This window comes from Peromyscus maniculatus, chromosome 1 (assembly GCF_049852395.1).
Source record: "Peromyscus maniculatus bairdii isolate BWxNUB_F1_BW_parent chromosome 1, HU_Pman_BW_mat_3.1, whole genome shotgun sequence".
In the NCBI taxonomy this organism is placed as follows: Eukaryota; Metazoa; Chordata; class Mammalia; order Rodentia; family Cricetidae; genus Peromyscus; species Peromyscus maniculatus.
In genome coordinates, this window is record NC_134852.1 from 78,807,063 (window position 1) to 78,829,950 (window position 22,888).

The 22,888-nt window shown below is 43.7% G+C and overlaps 1 protein-coding gene across 2 annotated transcripts in view; it reads right to left on the minus strand.

Annotated features, from left to right (window-relative positions):
• Lrrc28 (leucine rich repeat containing 28) overlaps positions 1–22,888 on the minus strand; it is a 126,499-nt gene that overhangs the window by 29,056 nt on the left and 74,555 nt on the right. Inside the window, exons 6-7 of one of the 2 annotated variants that reach the window (XM_076544704.1) lie at positions 18,856–19,062; positions 3,828–3,930 (exon numbers count right to left, since the gene is read on the minus strand). In XM_076544704.1, coding sequence (XP_076400819.1) covers positions 3,828–3,930; positions 18,856–19,062 — 310 coding nt within the window. The remainder of the gene's footprint in view (positions 1–3,827; positions 3,931–18,855; positions 19,063–22,888) is intronic. The other variant, XM_076544709.1, reaches the window with a different exon arrangement.

Here is a 22,888-nt window from a genome sequence, read left to right on the forward strand (position 1 = left end):
AACAGATAAGAGGATAATGAAAATGTGGTATGCATGTACAATGAAACTGTATTCCACCATAATGAAAAGTATGAAATTTTTCAGCAAATGGAAGGATCTGGAAATTATATTAACCTAAGAAACCCAGACACAGAAAGACAAATCCTGCAGGTTCTCTCTCATATGTGGATCCCAGCTTTCAGTGTTCCTGTGCATTGACATATGCAGGCTCGGGCTGTGGAACTAGGGACTACCAGAAGGAAGAGGTACTGAGGAACACAGGTACCGTCAAAGTAGAAAGGGGCTGCTGAGGGTGAAGGGAAGAGGGCGAACAAAAATAAATGAAGCTTGAAACATAATTCTTTGTATGCTAATTCAAAATAAGTAATTTAACAATGTACTATAGGTTAGTATGTCTACCCATGATATATTAATCAACAGCTTCCACTGACTGGGAAAAACCTACAACTGCTCTGTGATCTACAAAATGTTGAATCCACTGGCTCAGCTGAGTTGAACAATTCTATAACCTTGAGTGGCTACATACCAGACCATTAGGTCATTGAGAAACTGCTCCAAGATCCAGCTGGAAATGTCCACGCACAGGCGCTTGTAGTCTTTCTCACACAGCCAGGGTTCGGGAGAAATACCCCAGGTGAGATCACTTTGACCATGAAGTGCTCCTGCACACTCAAATGTGCTGCTTACTGCCTTGTAAAACCCTAACTTGTACTGGAAAACTCTTTCTGAACGATGTAGACCAACTCAAGGCATTTATTCCTGCAGTAAGAGACAGACAATCCCAGAGAAAACAGCAGCCGTGCAGCTGGCCAACAGCATGAACCCATCGAAGGGGTGGCTGCAGCTAGCCTCTCCTCGGCTCTCCCAAGGGTCCTGCCAGCTAGCCTCTCCCTCAGCTCTCCCAAAGGTCCTTCCCCCTCCTAGCGGTGGCTTCCTGTGAAGCTCCTTCCACCGTGAAGATGGCTGACCTGTGTAATCAACAGGATTTAACGTGTGACTCTGAGCTGGGACATAATAGTTAGTTCATGCTCTCAGTGTCAAGCATCCTCTCTCTGGGTATTTACTATTTGTACTGTTATTTTTGCCAGAATAAGCATTTAAATCCTTTGTGTTTCTAGTAACTTCGAGTAGAGTCCTGACATGCTTGTTAGTGCCCAGTATTTGAACAACAAATATACAATGAGTAGGGGTTAACTTTGTTCACATCCCTATAAATATCATGAATAATAATTTCATGAGACTTCAGAAACTTAAGTGAATAATTTTTATTTGTATTTCATGGCTTTCTGTATATTTCATATTCCATTCTCTAGTCTTCCCCAGAGTTTATTTTTATGTGTGTGTATGTTTCTGTGCAATATAAGCAAAATACTATCAACAAAATATCTAAGGTAGTGTTTCTACATACATATAGACATGTATTCGAGACCAGATTTTAACATTATGCCCTACGGGTCCCTAAAGCTGTGTTCACTCTACTGCTGGAGCTTGGATTTCCTGGATCCCTGAGCTGAGCAGGGCTGTTGTGCTTTTATACCTGGGGCTACAGGACAGTTGGAAGCAACATGTGTAAGAGCGAGGCCAAGGGAATGGAGCCCGGGTGTCAGTTCGTACATCATCCTGTCCAAGTCCCTTCCACAGTTTTCCACGATCCCCAGCTGTGCCTAAGGGCCATGAGGGCTGACATGCAGCGTCCCTTTGCTCATCATGGTATTTGCTTTGCAGTGACCAAACAGGGAAATTGCTCCCTAAACACCCAACAAATGAACGCTCCCTTGCTAGACCCCAGGCACACCCTTTCTTTCGGTCAGGGCTGCCTGTGTTTTTCCTCTCTCTGCTATAGAAAGGCGGGAAGCACCCGGGCTCTGGCTGGGCACGGGGGCCTTGGTTTTTTATTTATTTTATAGGCAGAAGAGGGAAAGGGAAAAGTGGGACCTCTTTTCAGCACCCCCTAGAATTTTGAAAATGTTTTGTCATTTAAATACTACATAAAGAAGTATCATTTTTAGGCATAAATTAGGCTAAATGACCTAAAAAGGATAAATGGCTTAGGAATCTAAAGACCAGAACACTCAAAGTTTTGGGTTAAAGAAACAGACTGAAAAAGGAGCATAGTCTGTTTGTAAGTTGGACTGCACAGACCCCAAGATGAATACTATAAAACTGGGCGTTACATATTTCCTATTAATAATTTTATTTTTCTGTATTACTCTCAATGAGATAAGCTCATAACAATATGAAGAAACCATAGACTATTAATTAATACTTGGTTTGCTTTTTTCCCCGACTATTTTCACAAAGGTTTGGCATTCTTCTAAAATCCACTACCATTGCTGTCAGTACAAACTTAAAAATGAAAAACTTTCTCTTCTGAGCGCAAAGAGAACATCCTGGCAGTCAGTAGCGCTGAACGACAGCCATCCCTTCATCGTGGCAGAGGCAGAATTGATCTTTCAGTGCAGCCCGAGTCAGTGTGAGAGCTGCTGACATCTTTCCATGTGTATTAGTATGACCAAGGCCATTCTGATCATCTGTGGAAGAATCAGGCTAGAGTAAAACCCTTTAAGAATTCACTAAGAAGACTATGTAGTGTCACATCTGTGACAAAGCCAGCTGCAGCAAAGCCACTCAGCTCAACCTCGTAACACAATCTATTGTTCCTGCTTCAAGGCGGCGGTTTTGGATTTCATCAGCCTCGACGGGCTGAGTTCGTTTAGGGCTTCCCACGATAACAAATGTGGCCTCTTCCTAAGGGAGAGGCCCAGTTCCTAGGATGGCTCTCTCTGGAGCAATCAGCACTTACTACCCATTCCCTGGAGCCAGGCCAGCACAGAAGCAGCTGTCCTCTATGTTCAGTACTGCCGCCTGCCTTCCCGCTGGGCTACATGGAGCGTGAGTCAGGCTGTGCAGCCTGTTGGGAGTGAGGAGTCAAATGTGTCATTACGTCATCTCAAAGGTGTGCCTTTGCTGCTGAAGTGGGGAAGGTAAACCAGGAGTCCTTCGTCTCCCACCACCTGGAACCACTTCATGTCAGGTGCCTGCGCCGTCCTGCTAAAGGGAAGGCAAAGGCCACCCTCCTAAAAGCCCATGAGAAGGCCATTATTGTTGCTCTGACTGAAACATCTGCTTGGTCGCTGGACTCATGACTTGTAAGAAAGGACTATGTCTGCCGGGCAGTGGTAGCGCACGCCTTTAATCCCAGCACTCGGGAGGCAGAGCCAGACGGATCTCTGTGAGTTCGAGGCCAGCCTGGACTACCAAGTGAGTCCCAGGAAAGGCGCAAAGCTACACAGAGAAACCCTGTCTCGAAAAACCAAAAAAAAAAAAAAAAAAAAAAAAAAGAAAGGACTATGTCTGCTGCTGAATTCTAAATACTTAAAATTGGCAAAATCTTAGATAAAAGGCAGTTAATATAGCAAATTGTCTTTGCAGTCATGTTCCAAGGGGGAAAAAATCTTTTAACATAATGCCAATTCTTCTGCTTTCTAGAGTTTATCATGGTATGTGTGGCAACATAGACGTACATGAAATTTTCATGCTCTAGGCTTATATACATACAATTTTATTCGTCAATGAAGACAAAGGTGGAGCTATTTTGATAGTAAAAAAGAAAACAGATTGACTCTTTTTTCTTTACCCTGCAAAGTAATAACTTACTGCACCACAGCCTATTAGCTGAACGCAACGTCAATATTCTCAACTGCTTGCCTAATATTCTTAGTTCATGAAGGTATTTGGTTTAGCATATGAAGGCCAAAGATAAAATTAAGCAGACCCATGAAAACCAGTTCATCTATTTTAAGTCCCCACTGAAGAAGGTGTCTTACCCACTGCAGCCGATGACCTTGTTGTAGAGATAAGACGGCAGGCCTTTCAGGTGGATGTTGTTGTCCACATACACGTACTGCAGTTCTCGAGAGCGACCTAAATCTGGGTCAGAGAGAACAGTGCTGTAATTCCTTCAGGAAGGCACCGTGCAATATACAATCATAAAAAAGACCCAAATTTCTCTTTTGGAAGAAAAAAAATGAATGTTTAGTTCTGAGTGTAAACTTATGGCAGTTGTAATATTGGCTTTTGTGTCCGAAAACATGGTGTAGAAAACTTACTTAATCTAGACCTCATCTAAACTTACTTAATCTAGACTTTGATTTTTATACTGGAAGATGAAATTATCAAGAGTAGAAAGTTTGATTTCTTCTCACATTTTGACATTTTCAATTGTCTGTTATAGGGCCTTGTTTTCCCTTTTTTCATTCACAGAAAACATTATGCACAGTAAGGTGATAGGTCAGGCTCACAAAACTGACTGTGACCTCCCCTCCAAAACCCTGGATTTTACTTTTATTTTATGTGTATGTATATGTTCCAGAGTGCATGTCTCGGTACTCCATGTGCAGTGACCGCAGAGGCCAGGAGAGGGCATTGGATCCACTAGCCCTGGAGTTGTGATGCTCGTGGGTCACGGTGTGGGTGCTGAGAATGGACATGCACCCTCTGAAACAGCACTGATGCCGCTTTAACCACTGAGCCATCCTCTCTAGCCCCACTCCTTCGTGTGTGAGTGTTTCTGCAGGTCAGAGACCGATGCCGGATGCCTTCCGGGTCTCTCACTGAACCTAGCACCCACCAAGTTGGCTGCACTGGCTAGCCGGTGAGCTCCAGAGAGCCTCTAGTCTGCCACCCCGCACCCCCCCCCCCCCAGCACTCAGACGGTAGGCTTGCTTACACCACCATGCCTTGCTTTCTGTTGAGTGCCGGGAATCTGCAGTCAGCTCCTCAGGTTTGTCCAGCTAGCCTTTTACCTCCCAAGTCATTGCCCCAGCCCTCCTCCTGCCCTTCGATGGAGATGCTTTGCTCGGCTGAACTTCAGTCAAACTCCTGAACCTTCTGTCACATCCCTCCCTCTGTACTTCCTTGTTAAATGTAGTTGTAACGGAGAGCCCTGCTAAGTCAGCTCAGCAAGAGCTATCCCTCCATGTCTGGTCATCCTCAAGCTCCTCGTCCTCCCTCATCTCCCAGGGGATTCTGATGAAGACACTGTTAGGTCGGTATCTCTTTTACCTCCTTAGTTTCCCATCCACTGATGGGATGGTACTTGACTGTCAATTTCAATGTGCCCTCACTGTATGTGGAGCTGTCCCGATCTCTCTTCTACGAAAAAACCCACAGCAGAGGCTCCTGTACCCATCCCATGGTCTACTGTGCTCTAAAGGTGTCACCGAATACGTGTTCTCTTTAAACATTACATACATCAAGATTCCCCATGGCTCATCTTCCCTGGGATGAGAGACTAGAGGGAGGTGTTGAGGGGTGGGCAGCAGAGGGTAGCTAGGGATCAGGTAACAGCCTGCCTGGAGACTTAGAAGCCAGGCAGACAAGGGAATGTGTAACTCTCCTGCAGCTGCTGGATGAGGAAGAAGTGAGACACAGCCCAATCTCTAATCCACAGAGGTGAGAAAGCGGAGCTGAGACCTGGGGATCTGGAATTAGGGGCCGGGATGTAGGCCCATCTTTTCATGTCACTACAGTGAAAAGGCCAGAGAGAGGCAGGAGCCACGTGTCCCTCGAAGCAGCAAGGCAATGGAGACAGGAAATGAGGGAAGGGCTCCAACCGGGGAAATGAGGAAGATCCATGGGAGTCTACTCTGAAGAAACACTTTCAGGCCCCAGGGCAGGTCCTCCATGACTCCGGCGTTGAGATTATACAAACATCCTATTTTTTCTTAAAATCTCCCACAAAATTTTGCTCAATAATTGAAGCATTGCCAATAATTTTACCATGGGTCTTGTTTGGAAACATCATATAGTTATGAATGTAATGGCAATTTTTTTATTGTCATTTTTCTGGCCACATTTACTAACTGGAATTCTTCTGTAAGGAAGAGCTATGCTTTGAAAATATTTTTATACTAGTAGAGAATCACAGACCTCTCTATTGTGAAGTCTAAAAATCCAATACCATCATTATTTTGTCCTGTTACACAAACGCTTCAGTCTTGGCAATTAGGGACGAACGTGGGCTTGCTCTTAAGTTCTTTTAACACGTCCTCATTCTCTTTTGACCATTTCAAGACATTCTGGTAATATACTGCCGGCCTGCCTCACAATTTCTCCACCAAAGCTCCGAAATTAACCCCTTCTCCAACTTCCTCTTCTTGGAGAAACCCTATCAACGAACTAGGTGTGTCTATTACTACTGAAGCATCAGCGCCCGAAGATCTTGGGGCCTGGGAAATATGCATGTACACCGACCCTCACAGATATGCATCCCAGGTGCTAGACATGTCTCCAGCACAAGCTCCAAGGAGTGAGCCTGCTGGTCAGATTCTCCAGCACTGCCAATATTTCCTTCTGAGAGTACGCCAGCCTCAAGTCCCTAGCACTGGGAGAGAGCATCCTCTCACCCACAGGAAGCAATTCATATCACAGTTTAAAAGTTTTGCTAATTAGGGCTAAGAAACAGAATCTCAGCATTGTTTACATTGTAATTTTCTAATTGAGTGTAAGCAGCACCCCTCCCCGCGCCAATATTTATCAGGCTCTTGGAATTTTTTGTCTTTTTTTTTTTTTTTTTTTTTTTTTTTTAGGCAAAGCTTTATGTCTCTGCTACACATTACAAAGATTTTCTTTCAGTTTGTCAGTTGTTATTTGACTTTGTTGATAGGGTTTTCTGGTACACACACACACACACAAAAAAAAAAAAACTGCAAAACAATCCCCTCCCCCTGTATTAGGGACGCTAAGGCAGGAGTGTGTGAGTTTGAGGCCAGACTGAACTACACAGTGATGTCAAGACCTGCTTGAACCTCTAGCAAGAGAATGTCCCAATAAAACAAATGCCAAAAATCAAAATATTGAAAGTTTTAAATGCAAATTCAGCAGACTTCTCCTGCCTCTGGCCTTAGGGGCAGCTAGCCGGCCTCCTTGTGATGCGCAGGGCTGGAGCACAGTCCATCTGCTTCCATTCAGCACTTGTGGGCTTTTCTTTTCCATCCCTCCCTCCCCTCTTCGTCTTCCCCTTTCTGCTTATATTTGCAGCCATAATTCAGTTGGAATCTATTCTTATGTTTAGCATAAAACACTTTAGCATTAAACATTTATGTTTAGCTAGTAATTTAGTTTTCCATTTCTCAACGCATTTTGCTTACCTTTCTACCAGAAAGCAAAGAGAAAGATCTCTAGGATGGCTTAGTGGGCAAAGGTGCTTGCTGCCCAGTCTGATGACCAGAGTGCCATCCTCAGGACCCACACAGTAGGAGAGAACCAACTCCTGCTAGCTGTTTTCTGACCTCCACACATGCACCATGACTCATGCACACAGCACACTGCACATGAACAACAATAATAAATCACTAAGATTATCAAAAGGAAAAACATCACTAAGTACTCAATTCCAGACTCTAACTGCTGCTAAATCAAGCTCCAAACATGTAAAAAGCATACTGAGAGAGCAAGTGAAGTGGCTGTGACATCAGCACCCATGATACCAGCCGGTACATATGCCAAAGGGCACAACACTGCTGGTCCTTGGGCTTTACCCGGGATAAGGCTCATCCGAAAAGAATCTCGAGTTTAAATCATTATAAATCATTATGCAGCATACTTTCAAAGTATTAAAGTATGTAATGTACCAAAAGATTGAAAACTGCTCTCTTAGTGAAACAAAAAATTTTACACTTACAAAAACAGGTGAGAAAAATATCAACTGATGGTACCATATTCCATTAACAACAGAAAAGGCCTCAGAATTCCACTAAAAATATCCATTTCCTCACAATTCCTCTGACAAAGATTTTTAAACACAAACAGAAATTTACAGAGTTTAAAGACAGAGAAAACTTTTAAAGTAAAAACTTCATTTACATATTACAGATAGGCTGCTCATGGTGGGGCACATCTTTAACCCCAGCACTTGGGAGGTAGAGGTAGGCAGATCTCTATGAGTTCAAGGCCAGCCTGGTCTATATAGCAAGTTCCAGGCCAGCCAAGGCTATGTAGTGAGACTATCTCAAAAACAAAACAAAACAAAATCAAAATTATAAACGGTCTCTAATCTCAGATTTGCCTTTTGGAGCCCTGGGGCAGGGCAGGGCATTCGAGGAAAGCCAAGTGAAGATTCTTGGCTTGGGCTCGAGCAGCAGTAAGGCCTGGAGCACACTAAGTTAGGAAATGCAGGGTCCGAGTCAGCCAGCCTGGGTTGAATCTTCATCCTTCTACTAGAGATGTAGACTTGGGATCTCATCTGTATAATAGGGAAAAGAAAACTGTCTCCTAAGTGTGGTAAGAATGACTAGGTTTAAAAACGATCAAGCAGGGTTCTTGCTACAGAACCTTCTCTAGTGTATGACAGTTATTATTCTCATTATTATTGGTAAGTGACACACTGGGAAGTGTGGCCAATTAAGAGAGAACTTTCTTTGGCATGTGGCAAGGGTACTAACCCTTTTCTATACTTTAATTGCATAGAAAGAGGTGGAGGCTATGGCCTCTGGAGATGATGATTCATCCCTTCAGGCCAAGGACACCCAATAGGACATGACAGAAGAGGTACCTCTCTGCTCTAATACACCACAGAAGCTCCTGTGCAAATTAAATGAGGTGACGTGCAGAGATCACACCACCAAGTTAAACCCACACCGACACTTGCTACTTCTTAAGGAGTTTAGCCTTCTCTCCTCTCTCTGTTTTATGGGAGAAAGACAACTAGTTAATGATTTTAAAATACTGTTTGGCTTACAGTTTATCTTAGGGAGAATCTGGCCAGCACTTCCTGAGCACTTCGTAATTTATTATATATGCCCCTAACAGTATGCACTAGTTTGCACTATAGCTGAATCAAAACTAGTATCGACTGTGTTAAAAAATCTATTACATATTAATGCTTCTTAATATTTCCAAGTATCGCAATCTGGGGTGGGGAGGAGGGAAGGAAGAGAGAGCGAGGGAGAGAGAGAGAAAGGGAGGAGGGAGGGAGAGAGAGTATGTGTGTGAGTGCATGAGAGAGAGAGAGAGAGAGAGAGAGAGAGAGAGAGAGAGAGAGAGAGAGAGAGAGAGAGAGCGAGCGCACGCGCGCGCAACGACATGCTCTTAGTGTGTTTGGAGTCAGGACTGAGCCTGGATCTGGGATCCCTACTTGGTAACGGATTCCTGATTCAGAGTCTCTTCCTTTGCTGGACAATGAGGATGATACTGGAACAGCTCACAGATCTGTGAGTCTATAAAATTGGTGTGTATGGTGCCAAGCTTGCTTGACTGTACAGTATCTGGTGCTCAGCACTTCGTGGTCATTTACCTCCGTCTTCTGAGTGTACAGAGATCAGAAGGGAGGGTCAGAGCCTGCAGAGAGCCAGGCAGCTGTTTTAGCTGACACAGCACAGCCTGCTGGTGAGGTTGAGACAACTCCATGTCTGGCAAGGTCCCAAGCTGAGAGGGCTGTGCTCTGGCGACCTCAGGAAAGCATGCTCTTAGCTGGCCAGCATACAGCCCACTGGCAAGACTCCCAAGCACAAAGGACTGGCATTTTAAGTAAACGAGGCTCAAGTATCAGTATGTGCTGCATGGAAAAGCTTTGAGACTGTCCTTATACTGTCCTACTCGGACTAGCCTGGAACTCACTAAGCAGTTCAAGTTGTTGTCAGACTCATAACAATCCTCCTGTTTCAGCCCCTCATTGCTACAGGCATGAGCCACTATGCCTGGCTTGGTTCTTATATTCTTTAAATTTTTTTTTTTTTTTATTTTATGATCATTGGTGTTTTGCCTGCATGCATGTCTGTGTGTCTGTGTTAGGGTGTCAGAAGCCCTGAACTGGAATTACAAGTAGGTTTGAGCTGTCATATGGGTGCTGGGAATTGAACCTGGGTCCTCTGGAAGAGCAGCCAGAGAGCTCTTAACCACTGAACCATCTCTCCAGCCCCAGTTCTTATATTCTTAACACAGAAAAAAATCTTCACTAAATAATAGACTTTGGAAGAGACTATTGACTTACTAGTTAATAAGATAGTGGTTTATTTTCTTCATTTGATTAATATTATTTATTCATATTAATGCACCAATACTTTATGCTAAAATAAACATCATAAAAGAACATTTCTAGAAACTTCTTATGGCACCTAAGAAGCAAAGGCAGGCAGATGTCTGTGAGTTAGAGGTCAGCCTGGTCTACATAGTGAGTTCTAGGACAGCCATGGCTATGTAGAGAGACTGTCTCTTTGTTAAGTTTCAGTCTGGTAGAGACTGTCTCAAAAAAACTAAAACCAAACACCCAGCAGCAGCAGCAGCAGCAGCAGAAAAAAAGCCTTGTGAAAAAGACTCAATATGTAAAACTTAGAAAGCATACAGCTATCTGCCTGCCCAAAATTTAAATCCATCAATAACTTTTCAGGTGGCTTTTGTTTTTTTTTTAAGTTTGTTTTTTAGAGACAGGGTTTCTCTGTGTAACAGCCCTAGCTGTCCTGGAATTTGCTCTGTAGACCAGGCTAGCCTTGACTCCCAGAGAGACACCTGCCTCTGCCTCCCAAGTGCTGGAACTAAAGCGTGTGCCATCACCACCCAACTTGGGGTGGCTTTTAAGAGAACTAGACCACACCTCAAGCAGTTCCTTCTTTTCCAGACTCACAGATCAAAGTGTGCCAAAGCTAGGAGTCCTGCCCAAACCCCAGTTCTTTTCCTCTTGCAGCCTCAAGCCTCTGGCAGACGCAGTCCACATGGCTGTAGAACAAAAAGCTCCTGTGTGTTCCGGGTATTGCTCTTCTAACCACACAGTATGAGCAAGCACAGAGGGATGCATGCCAGAACAGAGCGGGGTCTGTGTTTATTATACCCTGGTTAGTATAAAATTCATGTCCTCATCAAAAGAGGAATAATAAGGTCTTTTAAACAATAAGGTGGGAGCAACAGAAATCAAAGCAGCAGCTCAGAATTGGCTATTTGCAATGCTCTATCAATGTCAAACCAGCCATCACAGTTCAGTAAGCCAGATAGCCAGTCTCAATTACACCATTTCAAATACTATAAAACACAAGGGCTCCCCACACAACAAATTCAGAACAGTTACAGACTATTCCAAAATGACTTTCAAATCAAGTTAAATCACCCATATGACCCCCTATATAACAAGGACACTTCAGCCACTTCTCTAGAACAATGAATTCCTTTAAGTGCTAACTTCTGTGAACACAGACCCATGTACCAGACTCCATTACATCTTTTACACAGCCATAGGCATTCTGATAGAGTCAGCTTTTACAAGATAAAATTTCAGGGTTGTCAAGATGGCTCATTAGGTAAAACACTTGCTACTACCCTGCTATTCTGAATTTGATCCAAGGTCCCACATGGTAAAAGAACACCAACTCCAGCAGGTTGTCCTCTGCGTGTGCGCACGCGTGCGCACGCACACACGCACGCACGCACGCACGCACGCACGCACGCACGTGCACACACACACACACACACATTTAACAAAACACTTTCACAGTGGATTGTAGTTTAACGAGATGCTTTCTACTCTGTAGATCATAGACGACTATTAAAATAAACAGACTACAATAGATTTGAACGGTGGAAGGCTTCCTTTGCTGTCAGTTTAAACAGTCACATTCCAGGACCTCTATTTCCATTACAGGTCAAATAATGGGAGCCATAAGCAGTAGGCTAGGTACTGAGGGAGATGCTTTGGGGCACAAAAATCAAGACACAGTCCTTACTCGTTTTTTACAGTCTGACGCAAGAGCAAAAATAGCTCATACTGATTGGATGTTTATGAAGAATTATGACATGCTTTTACATGTATCTTACAGAATTCTTACAACGGTGCTATGAAATGTGTTACTATTACCCTATTACTGATAATTAAATAACTTTCCCATGGTCAAGTCCACAGAACTATTAAACTGTAGAGCTGGAACTACTGTCTAAGTGCCTGCTCCAGCATCATGTGTGGGGACAGCTCTTTAAGTAGGGCTCATACAGAAAATCAGGACGGCGCTGCCCAGAGGAGGAAGGGTACCAGAGGAACATAGATAGCCCAGGCATCCCACTGTGAAGTCTGAGCTGGATCTGCAAGAGACATTGCCCAGGAAACAAGCGATGAGGAAAACATCTCTTTGTTTCCTCTAAAAGACCAGAAAGCTAGTAGGTAAGTTCTGACTCACAGATTTCGGGCAAACATATCAAGGGTAGGAAAATCTCCTTTAGGGAAGATCCTAGGGAGGGACATGCGCTAATGACCACCCAGCACAGTAGAGACTTGAGGACTCAAAACAACACATTGTCCAGTGCCATGGCCGACAGCCAAAGAGCACACTGTCTCTGCTACAAGGCATCCTGAACTGTTGCTCGGTTGGACTCGGGCCCATGTGTTTTGAACTTAAGAACTTCAGAACGATGCCTGATGGAAATTCCAGATTCTTGCTTTTAAGTCAATTAACAACATCATCTGGACCCCGCCACACTGCACATTCTTGTCACCATTCTGAAAAACTGTAAGTGCCAGAACCAAGTTAACAAAAAGCTTTGCTGCCAGGTATCTGGCTCTAGGCTTTGCCCTCACAGCACTCAGTTTCCTAAATTTCACATCTGTCTTTCTCTGAGTGGGTGACAGGCTGTTTGCTTGTTTGAGATAGGATGTTATGTAGTCCAGGATGCTCAGTCTCATTACGTGACTAAGAAAGACCTCGGACTCCAAGTTCTCCTGCCTCTACCTCCCAAGTGCTGGGATTATAGACATGTGCCACCCCATCTGGCTTTGTTTTGTTTTTAATTGGTACTTTCAAGAGGACAGGGCTTGATTTTTCCATCTCAATCTCTTCCCACCCCACCAAATCCTACTCAGGCTTAGCAAAAAATACATATTTGTCCATATAAAGCTCAGCTAATCTCAGTGTGCTTTCTCATTACACACTAGCACAGAAAGTCAACATCTGGCCCATGTTTGCAGAAACCACATTAAATAATCCCTGCTAATTCTCTAAGAAAATCTAAAGCCAGAGCAAAAGATTTGGGAGGACAATGTAGCCCTATTAGGGGACAGCAGAAAGGGACCAGGCAAGGAAAATGATTTTTCATTACAAATATATCAATTATCCACTGTATGTGCTTGCTCTCTCCTCCCTCCCTCCCTCCTTCCCTTTCTCATCCCCCCATGTGAACAGATGCACATGTGTGTGGTGGCCAGAGGTCAACCTGGGCTGTCATTCATCAGATGCTGTCCAGCTTGTTTTCTGAGACGGGGATCTACTGACAAAGAGCTCACCCAGTAGGCTAGGCTGCCTCCTCCTCCCTAGAGTTCAAACCCAGCTTTTTCACAAGGATGCTACAGTGGCTTGAACTAATGAGCAAGCACATAGCATGAGTTATAACCCTAGCCCTGAACGTTCATTTTCTTGAAGACTTTTGGATTCCAGAATTAAAACTTCACTCTTAAAGTAAGATCTTTATGGATTTTAATGAATAGACTAATTCTCTCATGGCTTTCCATTACTAATTTTTGGACTTTATTATAAAGTTGGTTTTTGTTTTTATTTATTTTCTACTTTATAATTACCTTAATTTCGTTTTCAGTTTTTCATTTCATTGATACTTCTCCTTTGATTACAGACTTACCTAACATTATTCCTACAGAACACAATTTTGGCCTTCTATTTAGGTTTCCTTTAGAAAGCAGTTGCCACACTCTGAGGTCAATGTAGGCCTAACTCCAATTCCTGTGACTGTCTGCTGCCACTCAAACAAATCTGCTAGCATTCCAACTTATTTAAGGCCACAGATGTGGCCTTTAACTCCCACTATACAAAGGTCTCAGGTAGCAGTTCTTCAAACTGCATCCACACACGTACAGTTCAGTAGAATAGAATTGACAAGCATCTCTGAGTCTGGGATCATGAAACTTATCAACTGACACATGCATCAGAACATTACAGGGCATTCCATCAACACACATTTAAATCTTTTTATATGTACGCTAAAAATTAAAAATGAAGTTATTAGTTTCAATATAGCTCTAATAGTGGCTTAGAGTCTGATTAGTTTTACTGTGTAGATTTAAAATTTAAGGGCTGGAGAGATGGCTCAGCTGTTAAAGGCTAGGCTCACAACCAAAAATAAAATAAAAAAAAAAACCCATAAATAGCAATTCCTGATTTTCTCAGCAAATACAAAGGAAGTGGGGATAAATAAGACGCAATACCAATAGTACACATACTACACTTTAGTTCTCATCCTCCATCTGCAGTGAGAAGGGGCTTGCTTCAGTGCATGCTTAAAAATCCCAGGAGCTGGTTTCTAACACTCACTTGCCACATCTGGTTTTCTCTTAATAAAGTATCCAGTTCTTACAGAGCAAGCAGACAAAGCCCTGATGTTCTCTTACTGGGAGGCAGATGGACAGTTTGAAGCCCTCTCCATGCCACAGTGCAGGAAACAGTACAGGAGCTATCACTGCATGCTAGCACTAGTCTGAACACTCACAACTTCCCAAGAGAACTGAACTTCACCACTAGACTCTCTAAGAGGCCCAGATCGTTTCTCATTACTAGGCTCTACTAACTTTTGGACTTTTTCCATGATAATTTATGCAAGGTTATTTTGGAAACCCCAATGTCACATGCCAAATGTTCTTAAGAAGTTACTCACTGGGGGCTAGAAAAATGACTCAGCAGTTAAGAGCACTTTCTGTTCTTGTAGAGGGCCTGTGTTCAGTTCCCAGCACCCACATGGTGGCTCACAACCATCTGTAACCCCAGTTCTAGGAAATCTAATTCTCTTGTCTGGCCTCTGAGAATACCAGGCACATATGTGGTACACATACATACATACAGGCAAAACACACACATAAAATATAAATAAATCTTTCAAAACAAACAATTCATTATTTTTAAAAATTATTTTTTACATTTATTTGTGTGTGTGTATGTATGTATGTGTGTATATGTGTGTATGTGTGTGTGTGGGGTGTGGGTGTGTGAGCACATATGCCACAGCATGCACACGGAAGGACAACTTGCAGGAGGGATGACAAGCACTTTTCCCAGCTGAGCCACCTTGCTGACCCTCACTGTTTTCTACAGAAACATTTAACAAGGATTCAATCTGCTAAAGTCACAAGTCACCTCTGTTTTCTTCTCATCCACAGAAGTTACAAGCATTGAACTTAGCGACACAGCACTTTCAGAGGTAAACATGCTTGTCAACAGCCAGCCCGTGCCTAGTGACCTGCCGTCCTTGCATCTATTATTCCACATGGAATAAGTAGAAAGAAAACATTCCCAAATAATTAGGCTGATTAATTATGCAAGGAAAGCCAGGAACACCCGGGAAAGGGCCTTTTCTCTGTAGTCCCCCGAACTCTAGACGCTCGGAGCGAAATCACAATCCTGTGAGCTGGTCAGTCAACCCCATTCTATCAGGTCAACAGCAAAAGCACGTTTTTAGACTGCTGCTAACGTTCACAGCATTAGGCTCAAGGACCGCTCTTTTCCTCCTATGCTGATAGTGATCGCTGTGAACAAAGCCTCTCTGTAGGCTCATCTGTCATTCAGCTGTCGTTGTACAGCAGTGACAGGAGCATCCTTTTTGACGAGCTTTTCATCTGGGGAAGAAGACAGTCAAAGAGCCTTCCTGGTTTTGACAGGATCACCAGTGACTAACGCAGCCCATACTCAAAGACAGCTAGCTGGCCGACATCACTGCACACGATCCGAGTCATCCGGACCACAGCCTCTGGAGCTGCCCTCTGAAGCAGCTGGATTAGACAGCTGTTTAAGAAACAGCCCAGAAAACTGGTCTCCCTTCAGCTGAACTTCAGTAGGAGACTAAATTCAGTAAGTGATCACCCGAATATGAGTCCTACCTCCCTCACAGAGACATCCCAGCACACATCTCACAAGACATATGTTCTAGGCCAAGTTCGAAGCAGCATGGCTAAACAGTACTTTCTGTTGCTTGCAAACTCGTGTGTGTGTGTGTGTGTGTGTGTGTGTGTGTGTGTGTGTGTGTGTGTGTGTGTGTGTCTATCTGTCTGTCTGAATGACCATAAAGAAACACTCATATTTGCTAAATTTCTAGATGGTTCAGTTCTGTGAAAAGGGGGCACTAACAACTGCATGTTCCATTTGACCCTTTCTCAGACCATTCTTAGAATTAGACGGCTACAGTTTATCTTAAGAGTCCATAGGGAGATTTCCAACGTATACTCTTAAAAAGATTATCATCATCGTGGAGACAAAGTCTTACACAGTGGTCCCAGCTGGCCTAGGATATAGTCTATAGTCTAGGCTGGCCTCAAACTCACAGCAATCCCACTGTCTCAGCCTTCTGAGCAACACCAGCATTGGGCGCAGTACATTTAGAAGACACCCCAAAGCTGTCACTACTGAAACATAGATAGGAATGGACAGCAAATGACCAGGGGAGTGAGAAACCAGGACTAGGGAGCTTCTGCAGGGCGGGAATAACCTGAAGGCAAGTGCAGGTGTGTGAAAAGGTAAGAGTTGAGACAGAGGCTAAGGAATGGCGTCATCAAGAACAAGACAGGACTTAGCCTGTGCCGGCAGACGCTGTGAAGAACTGGAGAGATGGCCCAAAGGAGACCAAAATGGCAGAGTAAAAGCTGGCCCTGGCGACGGCCACCTTCAGTATGGAGTCCCCTTATGCAGACCAATTCGGGAACACAGAGACTGTGCCAAGGTGGAAGGAATACCAGATTTAGAAGCAGAGTCTGAGAGTCAGTTCTAGTACTAGTTGCAGCTCCAGGCAGGTTACACAACTACTCTTCTGTCAGTCTCTGCACCTATAAAACTGGTTTGCCAATGGGTCTGTAGTAAGTTTGATAATAATTAGAGACTGTATGTGCAGCAATGAAATGGAATCCTCAGCTAACGAGGCAGTGGACAGTAACTGACGGCTTATTATTCCCACACCATCACACTGGCACAGACAGTAGTCTCACATGAGCAGTTTCTGATGGGAACACACCTTACATACATAGTTACTGATGATAATAACAACAGTAGAGGACCGCAGAGGCAACACTAGATGTAATAAGTGCATCTCTTGCTGGTCACATCTGACAGTCAAACCATGAAAAATTCAAGGTTGCTTCTCAGAGAATTTGCAGTTTCCCTCTGAACTCTGATGTTACATTTGTAAGTTGAGTTTTATACCACACAAATGAAATGACTTAATCATGTCTCTCCCTCCCTCTCAGCCCTGCCTTCCTGTATTTATTACCAGCACTGACTGCACCAGCCGGTAACCACATGGTTGAGGGCCGTTAGGAAGTGGTCCAAAGGTTCTGGGGGCTACTGTGGGGTAGGAAGTGTCTTGAACATGAGAAATGTTCAAGAGGATGAGCATAAATGGGGTAAGTTACTCCACAGCTGCGGCTCCTCACTTTTGAGTCATCTACACCTGTATACTTCTTTATAATTCTCATCCATAAACTACGCGGGATAGAGATGATCATCTCTGGCCTACAAATATGGGCAGTGAAGCTCAGCAATCCCTACAGATCACACTTTGGCAAGAGGCACAATCTGCCTCTGGACCGTGCAGGTGCGTGGCCCCTGCGATTGTTCTGAGTTCTCTTTGTTAGTCCATCAGGTATGTTTACTCTTCAAACATTTATATTTAATAGTCTCACTCTAAAAGCTCAGATTTCTGAGAAATATAGTTTGCCTTTGAATGGCTTTATGTTAATTTGTTCATTCTATAATTGTGGAGTAGATTTGTGGGAAATTAATCTCCCTAAATTTAGCAGTTTTTCTTATGTGAATTTATTTTGATGTTTCCAATGTTTTAAAGACTTCATGAAGAGATTTTAAACTGAAAATAGATAAAAATGAATTATATTGGCAAACATTTCCTTTCAGGGGCTAGTGAACTCTTTACTTCATTGTCCTTAGAGATAAATTATCACTATAAGATGCTTTTATGAGTGAAATTACTATAGTTTAAGGTCCTATGTGATTTCATTTTTTTTTAAATTGGCACCTTTGTTTCTTAGAAGTTGAAAAATAGTTTAGTTCCATGTGAAATAAATGTACCATATTATTAAAGACCCATGGTGTCTGCCATGTGACAGGTCAAAATAGACCAACTATGGAAATCTACAGAGGACAGGCTTTTATCAGCCACGGCGGCATTTCTAGCACAGTGGGCAATTCCATCAATCATAAAGTCTTCAACGTTTGACAGTCAGATTTGCTGGCCTTAGTACTTATAACAATATCTACACAGGCAGATTTGGGGTTCAGGGTAGTGGTTAGTGGCAGAGAGCTTGCCTCGCATGTGCGGCTCTGGGATAAATTACAGGAGCAAGAGAGAAGGGGAAACAGGAAGTAGCAGGTGTGTTTGTTCTCGTAGTTATCCGTTCATAATGCCCAAGGCTCTGTCAGGCTTACAGTCTCTCTCTCTCTAACACACACACGCACACGCACACGCACACGCACACGCACACGCACACACACACACACACACACTCGTTAACTCCCTTTTCACAGGACTCTCCCACAGCTGGTGTCTCCCCTGACAGCACTGTTAAGCACAGGATCCCTGACTAGGCATGGTGGCATGCCTGCAGCCCCAGCACGTGGGAGGCTGAGGAAGGAGGCGAAGGTTCAAGATCACTGTGGCCACACAGGGGGACACTGCCTGGGAAAACACGCAACGACCACACCCCTGACTAAAAGAACGTCACTTCTCATCTGGTAATGACGCTGTTGTTCATGTAGAAACCGATTTACCGAGGCATCATCAGGAGAAACGGGAAGAAACTCAGCCATTCTAGTTAACGGTGCATGTTGTATTTTATGCGTTGGCTGATCTATTCTGTCACGTGACCACAACACTTACCAAGCGGCAAGAATGCAAGACGGTTTCCAGCCATGGAGAGCTCGTTGAGGCTGGGCAGCCGGCAGAGCTGGCGCGGCACACACCACAGCCGATTGCGGTCCACGGTGAGGTACTGCAGAGAAAGGCACAGGTGAAGCCTCTCGGGCAAAGCTAGCAAACGATTGGTAGAAATGTCTAGTGTCTGCAGCTCCTTCAAATCGCCAACCTCTACAACCAAAATCAAAATGAAGACAAATCGCATTCTGATTAACTTAAAAGAGAAAGTGAAACGAGTCAATACTGCTACAGTTCAAATAAATAAAATCAGTGTGCAGGACTATTTCCACAGACACGGTGCACAGAATCGGGGGCTAGACCGCAAGCCATCCAGCCCACGTAAGCATCCCCTCTTAGGGGCTGCACATGTCTCGTCTGTGTATGGAGATGGGCGAAGTCAACACCGCGTCTTCCTCCATGTCTCCACTTCTGCGCCTGGTACTTACTGTTTCAGTTATTCTGGCTGGCCAGGGAGCCCCCAGGTTCTGCCTTTCCTTACCTCCTATATCAGTTAGGGTTACAGATGTGCACCATGGTGTTTTGTTTTGATTTTTTGTTTTCGTTGTTATTTTTGTTTTTTGAGACAGGGTTTCTCTACGTAGTTTTGGTGTCCATCCTGGAACTCCCTCTGTAGACCAGGCTGGCCTTGAACTCAGAGATCCGCTTGGCTCTGCCTCCCCAGTGCTGGGATTAAAGGCATGCGCCACCACCGCCTGGCAGGTATCTGGCTCTTTATGGGGATCTGAATTCAGGTCCTCATGCTTCGATAGTAAGCACATCACTTTCTGAGTCACCTGCCCCCCTAATGCCAGGCTTCCCTAAATACTAGAAAGTGTGGGAGCACAGAGTAATGAACCTGACCAGCAGTCTGATACTGATGAATCCAAGTTTTTGTTCAGGTAAGAAACCTCTACTCCCTGGCTCCACCTAAGCACTGGGCAGGACAGGTCTACTTCGTCCCTCCATAGACACTTTGTATCAAAGACTGCCTGATGTCGCCTCACCCTCCTCCTTTCTCACCCCTCTCCAGGCCATTCCTCTTGGTTAGGATTTGCAGCACCACCCTGGGCACACTGCAATTTGCTTAGGATGTGAACGAGCAACACCACCTCCGTGAGATAATGAAGTCTTATGCCTTCACAGGAGCTCTTCTTACTGCTCCTGACCAGGACTTAGCCACACTACCGCTCTCATACCACACCTAGCTCAGACCTACTGGCAAGTTACATCTTAAAGACAGTAAACCACAACATCCAAATGAGGATGAAATGGTAGAGGCCATATGTGACCTACAAAGCTTAAATGTATTTGTTATCTGCACATTTACCATAAAATTTTTCTGTCTTTGCTATAAAATCTTTAAAATTTTTATTATTTTTATTACTATTAGAATATGTACACATACTTGTGCTCAGAAGTCAGAGGGCATTCTGAGCATTGATTCTCTCTGCCACCATGCAGATTCTGGGCATCCAGTTCCTGTCATCAGGCCTGGCAACAGGAGCATTTACCTTCTGAACCATCTCTGGCCCTAGGAACATTCTTAGGAGCTAATTTTTTTTTATATAAAAGTAATGTGGGGTCAAACATATTAACCCAAGTCACTTTTCAAATACTGACAAACTTGTCCTCGGATGTTCATGATTTATTGTTCAGTTTCTCCAAAACTGAGTAAAATGTTCATTTGCAGACAGGTAGGCATGATTTTGTATCATGGGAGTTTTGGTTCCTCTGAACTTAATTGATATTCATGGCACTCAAATTCACACATGTGCTCACCTCTTAGCTGTGATGTCGCTGATAAAGTCCATGTTCGTATCTATTTCACAAAATAAAGTTGCTACTTATGTGGGGTGTAATGATGAGGGAGTTGTGGAACTTGTGTTTTAAAAGTGAATAAAAAAGAAAAATGAAGAAGAAAACCAAACAGAAACAAACGGAAAGGATCGTTTTTGACCTAACTTCCCACAGTGCCTCTAGGTGTGACTGGACGTCTACATGGGCCGAGGGACGAGAGAAAGGCACAGGAGGTGGCCAGTACCCTTGGAGCCTTGGTACTCACAGGAGGCAAGGTGTGACAGGAGCTCCGAGCAGGGACAGCCACAGGAAGAGCTCAGGCTTCTGGAAAAGTTCCAGGGATGGAGCCTGGAAAGGTCAAAAGGAAAGAGGATATTGCATTCCCAGCAGGGTGTGGGCTGTAATTGGAAACGTGAGGAAGGGCACAGAAGTAAAAACATTGGACAGTGTGCCCATGCCCAGCAAGTGCCCACACACAGTGAGAAGAGCAGAGGAGAAGGCCGAGGCCAGGGCCGGCTGCAGGCAGGGATGTCGCACTGATGACAATGAACATCAAGACGCCCAAACTGTTTAGAGCATGAATGTGAAGTCCTCTTTGGAAGTTCCAAGGAAATGCAGAGAAAGCACTGGAGTGAAGAGAGCCTGGGCTGGGAGGATGAGGATGTGTGTCACTATAAAAGAGGAAGTATCAAGGACTTTCAGGAAAAATCCAGAGACATTTTAAGAAAGGCAAACTTGACTGGATATGGAAAACAACACAATAGGAAAAAGTCGAGGTCAAGTTTAAGCTTCGACCACCCTCTAGAGCAGTGGTTCTCAACCTTCCGAACACTTCGGCCCATCATACATAGAGTTCCTAACGTTGTGTTAACTCTCAACCATAAAATCACTTCATTACTACTTCCTATCTGTAATTTTGCTACTGTTCTGAATCATAATGCAAATATGTGATAAGCAGGCTATCTGATATTCGAGCCCTGAGAACTGCTGCTCTACAGCCATTATTCAAGATATGAGGATGCAAATCCAAAAATTTGCTTTCCTAGAAAAGAACATATTAATAGAAATTATTAAAAATGAACCACGCTGACCTCATTTGACCCCTCAGAAACTAAAGCAGAAGATACACTGTTTTGAATACACCATGTGTATTTGAATACACATGGTGTATTCTCCAGGTTTGAGCACACACTGTACACCTGAGCAGGTCTCACATTCCAAAGGACTGAGTTGTACAAAGTAAGTGCCCTGAGCAAACGAGGTTCAAGGCACAAGAGAAAAGCTCCACAGTAGATCAGAAAAGGCAGACCAAAGAACCAGTGCCATACAGACAATGGGAATTAGATGATCAAAAAGCAAGAGGAAGACAAAAGTGAACAGAACTTCACACACCTGCAGGACAGGAAGAAATTATAAAAACACTTGGTACCCCAAAAAGAAGAGAATCAGGAAAGGGGGTTGAAAAAGTTTCAAAATAGTGGTTAAATTTTAATCTAAAGATCCAAGCTGCTCAAAAAAGACCAGAGACACAAAGAGATCTACTCCTGCACTCACACATCATGAAAGACTACTGTTAGAAACCATGACTGCTTGTGTTCATGATATCACGACAACTAAAACCATAAAACTTAAAAGCCAACAAGGCAACTGAAATTGTGCACCTAAAAACAAATCAAAGCGAGGGCCGGAGAGAGGCTCAGAAGGTAACAGCACTCAGTTACTTCAGAGCCACTCAGAACTGGCCCTGTCCCAGTTCAATCCACACGCATAGCATGACATACTCATGTCTCTGCACTCTCTTGCCCCACCCCCCCAATAAAAAATTAAACTTAAAATAAAAGAAATAAAGGAACAAAAATATTTGAGTTACATGAACTATAAATGGCAAAATGATGGATATGAATATAACCATATAAATAAGGATATTAAATATACACTGGGCTAGGTGTGGTGGCACACGCCTTTAATCCCAGCACTTGGGAGGCAGAGGCAGGTGGATCTCCAAGTTTGAGGCCAGCCTGATCTAAAAAGAAAATTCTAGGATAGCCAAGGCTACACAGAGAAATTCTGTCTTGAAAAATCAAAGACAAAAAGGAAAATGACTAAATAACCCAATCAAATGCAAAAGGATGTTAGACTGCCTTTTCCAAAGGTATAGTATCTGTAAGAAACACAGGCTAGAGTCAAAGGCACAACTAGG